We start from the raw sequence: 8,534 nt of genomic DNA, 5'->3' as shown, positions 1-8,534 counted from the left end.
GAATTCTTTTGAGTTTCTCTTACTTGGAGGTCATTGAAACTCAGATGTGTAGATTAATTTTTTATATGAAATTTGTCCTTAAAATCAAGTTTTTGGCCTCAATTTATCCAAATATTATTTATTCTTTTATCCTCTCTCTGCTCCTTCTAGGATGCTCATTGTTAATATTTTCATATGCTTAAAGGTATTCCTACAGGTCCCTGTGTTTCCCTTCATTTTTCTTCCTTAAGTTTGTTCTTTTTTCTTTTTTCTTTTTTTTTTTTTAAGATTCTATTTTCTTTTTTTTTTTTTTTAAGATTTTATTTATTTATTTGACAGAGAGAGCAATCACAAGCAGGCAGAGAGGCAGGCAGAGACAGAGAGGGAAGCAGGCTCCCCGCCGAGCAGAGAGCCCGATGTGGGGCTTGATCCCAGGACCCTGAGATCATGACCTGAGCCGAAGGCAGACGCTTTAAGCCACTGAGCCACCCAGGCGCCCCAAGATTCTATTTTCTTAAGTAATCTCTGTACCCAGTGTGGGTCTCAAACTCACAACCCTGAGATTGAAAGTCTCATGCTCCACTACCTGAGCCAGCCAGATGCCCCTTTATTGTTTGTTCTTAAGAATGGACAATTTCTACTTTCAAGTTTGTAGATTCTTTCTTCTGTCACTTCAGATCTGCTGTTGAGCACCTCTAGTAAAAAATGTTTAAGTTCAGACTTTATTTTTTTTCTTTAAAAAGCCGCTTATAGTTCCCAACAAAGTTGGGGGGAAGGTATAGGGATTTCCCATGTACCCCCTGCCCCCAAACGTGCATGGCTTCCTCCATTATAACACCCCAAACCAGAGTAGTACATTTGTTACAATTGATAAACCTAAGCTGACACATCTTAACCACCTGAAGTTCATAGTTTACATTACAGTTCACTCTTTGTTGCACATTCTTTGGGTTTGGACAAATGTATGACACATGTTATTGTCATATAGAGTATTTTCATTACCCTAAAAATACCACCTGCTCTGGGGTACCTGGCTGACTCAGTCAGTAGAGCTTGGGACTCTTGACCTCACGGTTTTAAGTTTGAGCCCCATGTTGAGCATAGAAATTATTTAAAAAAAAAATAAATAAAATCTTTAGGGGTGCCTGGGTGGCTCAGTGGGTTAAAGCCTCTACCTTCGGCTCGGGTCATGGTCCCAGGGTCCTGGGATCAAGCCCTGCATCGGGCTCTCTGCTCGCCAGGGGGCCTGCTTCCTCCTCTCTCTCTCTGCCTGCCTCTCTGCCTACTTGTGATCTCTATCTGTCAAATAAATAAAATCTTTTAAAAATAAAATTTAAAAAAAATCTTAAAAAAAAAAAGATACTCTCTGCTGTGCATATTTACCCCTCCTTTTCCCCAGCCCCCAGGAACCACTTATCTTTATAATGTCTCCATAGTTTTTATCTTTTCCAGAAATTCCTATACCAGGACTCATATAAGTATATAGTCTTCCCACGTTGGCTTTTTTCGCTTAATACCATGCATTTAAGTTTCCTCGATCTCTTGGGGCACCTGGGTGGCTCAATCACTTATGTGGCCAATTCTTGGTTTTGCCTCAGGTCTTGATTTCATGGTTGTGACATTGGACATGGACTAATTCTGTCAAGAGCATAGAGTCTGCTTCAGATTCTCTCTCCCTCACTCTCCAGCTCACGCTCTCTCTCTCTCTCAAATCAATAAATAAAATCTTTTTTTTAATGCAAAAATTCAGGTTTTATTTTACTTACTCTTACAATGGTGAGAGCTGATAATCAGGAACTTATATGCAAACAAGAACTTTTGTTTTCTACCTCTTAGCTGAACAAAAATACACACAATGTGGCATTATCATTAGGCAAGACTTGCTGTTTTACATTTCACACAAGAATACGATATTATCCTTTTTTGAACAAAATGCCCAGATTACTAAGGAAACCATCTTTGGAGGAAGTGTTTAATAAGCATATTTTATTTAAATAAATCCTCCAGGAGGAAATGGGAAAATTCACTGCCTTTACTTAGAAGAAGGCTGTGTAAGTAGTTATTTGTCAAATTTATCTGTGCAGCTCACCAACATTTCCTCCTTGGAAACATCAATATTTCCACATCACAGTTCCTAAAATGACTTTAAAGTCTTAAAATTCTGTGTCTCCTTTGGCTTGCTTCTCTCTTGATTCCACCCAGGCTTTATTAATGGTTCGCTTCATATCATCATCTCCATCTTCATAAATTTTCTTTAGAACATTCATTAATCCCTCACTAGGATCTGTTTCAGTGTCATAGGAGGGCTTTTCTTTCTCTTTGCATTCTTTTTCAACCTGAGTCAGGTAGTCCCACCATGTGTTTTCTGCTTTCTTTCTACATAAAATAAGAACAGTATCTGTCTTGACTTTTTTTGGACTGCCTTCCACAGAGATGGGTTTTAAAAGATTGTTCACAATCATGGAGTAACTCTTCCCATTTAGATTCTTTACCAAAAGATAAAATGACCTCTCTGTGAAGTGCACCTGCACGTTCTCAGTGGGGACTTGATGAACTCCAGTTAAGGTAATGTAGATTTTCACAAACTTATCTGACTGATCCCATCCGTAATTACTGATTTTCACTGTATATCCTGTTGTAATGGGAGCAACCACAGCAGCTGGCTTTTCATTGTCAAGAAGTTCTGCTTTTCTCTGTGATTTCTGCTGCATCTTGTTCTTGATCTCTATCTCAATCTTGGATTTTTCAGCTGTAAGGGCATCACGTACTCTTTTTCTAGAGGCCTTTTCCAGCAACACCTTTACCTCTTCTAGATCTTTCTGTAGCTCTTCCAAAGCTGAAACCATGGTCAGGAAGGCCCGAGCTGCAGACGCGCAGGGGAGAGAACAGGAAACACCGCACCGAACGCGCTTTCCCGGACGCCGGCCCCACCTGCACGAGTCACAGCACCCCAAGCCTGCGCGCACACCCGACCCGGCGCGAGACCCGGCCCGCCTCCCGCACGCGACGCCTCTGCAATAAATAAAATCTTTTTTTAGTATATGTGCTGCCGAAGCGAGCACAATAAAATCTTTTTTTAAAAAAAGTTTCCTCCATCTCTTTTTATGGTTTAATGGGTCATTTCTTTTTAGTGCTAAATAATATTCCATAGTCTCAATGTACCACAGCTCATTTATCCATTCACTTACTAAAGGACCTCTTGGTTGCTTCAACATTTGGCAATTATGAGTAAAGCTGCTATAAATATCCATGTATAGATTTTTTTTAAAGATTTTATTTCTTTATTTGACAGAGATCACAAGTCGGCAGAGAGGCAGGCAGAGAGAGGCAGGCAGAGAGAGGGGGAAGCAGACTCCTTGAGAAAAGAACCTGATGCAGGGCTGGACCCCAGGACCCTGGGATCATGACCTGAGCTGAAGGCAGAGGCTTTAACCCACTGAGCCACCCAGGTGCACCCCCATGTATAGATTTTTATGTGGACGTAAGTTTTCATCTCCCTTGGGGAAATATCAGATTGTATGGTGAGAATATGTTCAGTTTTGTTAAGAAACCACCAAATAGTCTTTCAAAATTGCTGTATCATTTTGCATTTTCACCAGCAATGAATGAGAGTTCTTGCTGCTCCAGACCCTCACCAGCATTTGCTGTTGTCAGTGTTCCAGATTCTGGCCATTCTAACAGGTGCATAGTGGTATCTCATTGTTGTTTTAATTTGCATTACCCTGATGATGTATGATGTAGAGCATCTTTGCATGTGTTCATTTGCCGTCTTCATGTCCTCTTTGCTGATGTGTCTGCTAATTAAGGTCTTTGGCTTATTTTTAAATCAGTTTGTTTATTTTCTTACTGTTGAGTTTTAGGAGTTCTTTCTATATTTTAGAAAACAGTCCTTAATGGATGTGTCTTTTGCAAATATTTTGTCCCAGTATGTGGCTTGTTTTTTCATTCTCATAATATCTTTTATGGAGCTGAAAAGTGTAATTTTAATTAAGACTAGCTTGTCAGTTCTTTCTTTCATTGATCTTGCTTGGTTTTATATCTTAAAAGTCATCACCAAACCCAAGACCACCTAGATTTTCTGCTACATTATCTTCTAGGAGTTTTATAGTTTTGCATCTGTGATCTATTCAAGTCTGTGATCCACTTTAAGTTACTTTTTTGTGCCTTCACAAAAAGTGTGAAGTGTGTGTAGATTTATCATTTTGTGTGTGACGGCTACTTGTTCCAGCTACATTTGTTGGAAAGACTCTGCTCCATCCTCTTGCCACTGCCCCTTTGCCAAATATCAGTCGACTATACTTTTGTGAGTATATGTGTGAACTCTTTTCTGTTCCATTGATCAATTTGTTTATTCTCTTTTTTTTTTTAAGATTTTTTTTTAAATTTATTTGACAGAGAGATCACAAGCAGGCAGAGTGGCAGGCAGAGAGAGAGGGGGAAGTAGGCTCCCCACTGAGCAGAGCCCGATGTTGGGCTCAATCCCAGGACCCTGAGATCATGACCTGAGCCAAAGGCAGAGGCTTAACCCACTGAGCCACCCAGACCACCCCCCCCAATTTGTTTATTCTTTTGCCAATACCACTTTGTGCTCATTACTGTAGCTTTGCGGTAAATCTTGAAATCAGGTATTATCATTCATCTAACTCAATATTGTGTTGGTTATTCTGGATCTTTTGCCTCTCCATATAAACTTGAGAATGATTTTGTCAGTATCTACCAAATAACTTTCTGGGGTTTTGATTGGGATGGCATTGGGTCTATAGGTCAAATTTGGAACAACCTGACACCTTGACTATATTGAGGCTTCCTATCCATAAACATGGAATATCTCTCTATTTATTTAGTTCCTTGGTTTCGTTCATCAATTTTGTAGTTATCCTCACATAGATGTTATACATAGCATTTTTTAGTTTCTTAGACTTATACATAAGTATTTCATTTTTATGGATGCTATTATAAATGCTATATATTTTTAATTTCAAATTCCACTTTTTCATTGCTAGTATGTAAGAAGGCAGTTGATTTCCATATATTTATCTTTTATCCTTCAACCTTGCTATAATCACTTACTAGTGCCGGGAATTTTTTTTTTTTTTTGGTCATTTCTTCAGATTTTCTGTATAGACTAACATGTCATCTATGAACAAAGACACTTTTATTTCTTTTTTTTTTGACACTTTTATTTCTTCCTTCCCAATCTATATCTTTTATTTCCTTTTCTTGTCCTGATGCATTACTTATAACTTTCAGTACAATATTGAGAAGTGGTGAGAGGAGACATCTTTGCCTTGTACCTGATCCTAGTGGGAAAGCTTTGAGTTTCTCACCATTAAGTATGTTAGCTCTAGGTTTCTTGGTAGATAATCTTTATCAAGTTGAGCAAGTTCTTGTAAATTTTTCATTTCAGTTTATTGTACTGTTCTATCCCTGATTTCTTTTTTAAAAATATTATTCGTTTGAGAGAGAGAGAGAGAGAGAGTTGGGGGGAGGGGCAGAGGGAGAAGGAGAGAAAGAATCCTCAAGCAGACTCCCCACTGAGTGCACAGCCCAACATCCCAGGACCCTAAAATCATGACCTGAGCTGAAATTGAGTCAGATGCTTAACCTACTGAGCCACCCAGGTGCTCCTCTACCCCTGATTTCTGTATCATTTTTAAAATAATTTTTATTTCTTTATTGGTATTCTTTATATGGTGAGACATCATTTTCATATTTCCTTGAATTCTTTAGACATAGTTACCTCTAATTCTTGATGACCCCGAGATCAATGGTTGTATGCTCTACTGACTGAGCCAGCCAGCTGCCCCTAGTTCTTATTTATAAGAGTTGATTTAAAGTCTTTGTCTAATAAGTTCAACATCTGGGCTTGCTCAGGGGCTAATTTATTGACTGCTATTTTCCCCCTGTGTATGGCTCACACGTTCCTGTTTCTTTGCATGTCTCATATTTTTTTGTTGAAAACTGGGTAATTTTAAAAAAGATTTTATTTTTAAGTAGTCTCTACACCTATTGCAGGGTTCAAACTCACAACCCCAAGATCAAGAGTTGCATGCGCCACTGACTGAAACAGCCAGGTGCCCACAAAACTGGGTATATTTTTAAAGATTTATTTGTTGGGGTGCCTGAGTAGCTCGGTCAGTTAACCGTCTGAATCTTGATTTTGGCTCAGCTCATGATCTCAGGGTCTTGAGGTCAAGCCCTACATCGGGCTCCATGCTCAGCATGGAGTCTGCTTGTCCTTCTCCCTCTGTTTCTCCCTCTGCCCCCCTCTCTCTCTCATAAATAAATAAAATCTTTAAAAAAGAGATTTATTTATTTTTGTTGTTTAGGGAGAGAGAGAGTGGGAGCATGAATGGGAGAAAGAATGGAGGGAAAGGAAGAGACTCCCTGCTGAGCATGGAGCCCAACATGAGGCTCAGTCCCAGGACCCTGCGATCATGACCTGAGCTGAAATCAAGAATTGGATGCTCCACCAACTGAGCAACCCAAGTGCTCCCCAAAACTGGGTATTTTAAATAATATAATGTGGCAACTCTGGCAATCCGATCTCTCCAACCATGGCTTTTTGTTATTGCTGCTTATTTGTTTATCGACTCTCATGGACTAATTCTGTCGAGTCTTATTTTCTTTGTCATATGTGGTCACCAAAGTTTCTGCCCGGTTTGCTTCATGGTCTCCTACTTTTTGCCAAGGGTTCAGGCAAGCCTTCAGTGTTCTGGCAGTTTACTCTGCCTTAACCCTCACTTCCTGCTTGAGCAAGACCTCCAGTTCACCAGAGTTGAGGGACTGGGACCTTCTCAGGTATTTACTGAATGTACTCACAGTTCTGTAAACACACGTGGATTTCTAGAGCCCCAGGTAACATCGGAGATTTTCATAGTCTTCTGTTGACAGTTCATTCTCCCTCTTCCTCTGAAGTGGTTTAGCCAGCCTTGTTCGCCTCAGCGGGTGTTCCTGCCTCAAGAAGCTGGTATGTCAAATAATTTGCTGCAAAGTGTTCGGACAAATAGAGTTTCTCACTATGTGAGCTCTCAATCAGGTCAAATAAAGACTAGCCCTATGAATGGGACCCTTAAGGGGAGCTTCCAGACAGACCAGAGAGGTACAGTTCTCTAGGGAGAGGGTTGTTTGGGAGTTACACACCTATGCTGCCCCCTCTAGTGGCCGCTAGGCCACCGGGTTTGCAAAGCTACTGTAGGTGTGAGGCTGCCGCTTTGGGAAGCTGCCACAGAATTAGAGTGTAAGATGGGGGAAAAGCGAGTCCAACACCGCCAAACTCACTATTCCTACTGGCATTTGACCATTTTTCTTGAACAAATTCTCCTTTGAGTGTTGAAAGCTTTGGTTTCCGGACTTCTTTTTTTTTTTTTTTTTTTTTATTTATTTGACAGAGACACAGAGAGAGAGGGAACACAAGCAGGGGGAGTGGGAGAAGGAGAAGCAGGCTCCCCACAGAGCAGGGAGCCCGATGCAGGGCTCGGTCCCAGGATCCTGGGATCATGACCTGAGCCGAAGGCAGATGCTTAATGACTGAGCCACCCAGGCACCCCTGGACTTCTAAATAGTTGATTTTTTACCATTTTTGCCTGTGCTATTGCTTTTATGGAGGAGTAGATTTTCAGATGTCCTTCCTCCTCCATTCCAGAAGTGCTTCTTCAGACTTCTATTTTAAGAAGTACAAAGCTTTAAATACTATGGTCACTCATAAGAAAAATGATCTTTGAGCCTACAGTCTACCCTTAACATGAAGAAATAAAAGTTATTTTGGCTTCCTGGGTGTTTTCCCTTTCCAGCAGAGGTTAGGTCCTTACATAACGTGAATGTGAACCTTCACTTCCTAGTAAGCCTGTTGATCTGGGGTTTTGTGCTGGCTCATGTCATCCTCTTGGGTCAAGATATAACATAAAACAATAGGGTTCCTCTCTTCTAGAGAAGTTAAAAATTTAAATGACAGAGTTATTATAAAATATAGTTTTCTTGTTAATAACACAACCAAGCCTAAGGTGATTTCCAGACAACATTTTTTTTCTGTTTCCCTTTTCCCAAGATCAGGCCCCGCATTCAGAGTCACAAAACTATCGAGGCATCTTTTACACCAAAATCATCTTGGCACTTCCCAGACAGCTGTGAGAATACACAAAAACCTTGCTCTCTCACTGCATGGCTCTCATAAGTGGAGAAGTAGACTAGGGATGCTAAAAATAACTGGTTGTAGTGGGTACGCTCAATGTTTTAAAAAATTAGCATATCGGTGTTAGAAAGAACACCCTGTTCATGGCGTCCATAATGTAGAAAAAGACATCAAAGCAAAGAGAGGAGCTCATCCTTTCTAGAGGACTTTTTTTTTTTTCTAGAGGACTTTTTAAAAATGATTTTATTGGGGCTCCTGGGTGGCTCAGTGGGTTTAAGCCTCTGCCTTCAGCTCAGGTCATGATCTCTGGGTCCTGGGATCGAGCCCCACATCGGGCTCTCTGCTTAGCAGGGAACCTGCTTCCCCCTCTCTCTCTGCCTGCCTCTCTGCCTACTTGTGATTTCTGTCTGTCAAATAAATAAAT

The 8,534-nt window shown here is 40.5% G+C and overlaps 1 protein-coding gene across 1 annotated transcript; it reads right to left on the bottom strand.

The window, feature by feature from the left end:
- Positions 1–1,950: 1,950 nt before the first annotated feature.
- On the bottom strand, positions 1,951–2,825 carry LOC308350584 (calcyclin-binding protein-like; the record flags this gene model as incomplete). The annotated part of the gene is made up of 1 exon (XM_080816024.1): positions 1,951–2,825. One exon carries the CDS (start codon positions 2,823–2,825, stop codon positions 2,133–2,135), a length of 693 nt encoding a protein of 230 aa, XP_080672150.1. The 3' UTR covers positions 1,951–2,132.
- Positions 2,826–8,534: the final 5,709 nt, after the last annotated feature.

The sequence above is a fragment of the Martes martes genome, assembly GCF_963455335.1.
Source record: "Martes martes genome assembly, chromosome: 10".
In the NCBI taxonomy this organism is placed as follows: Eukaryota; Metazoa; Chordata; class Mammalia; order Carnivora; family Mustelidae; genus Martes; species Martes martes.
Note: the sequence above shows the minus strand (reverse complement) of the source record. Positions and strands in the feature narration are given on the sequence as shown.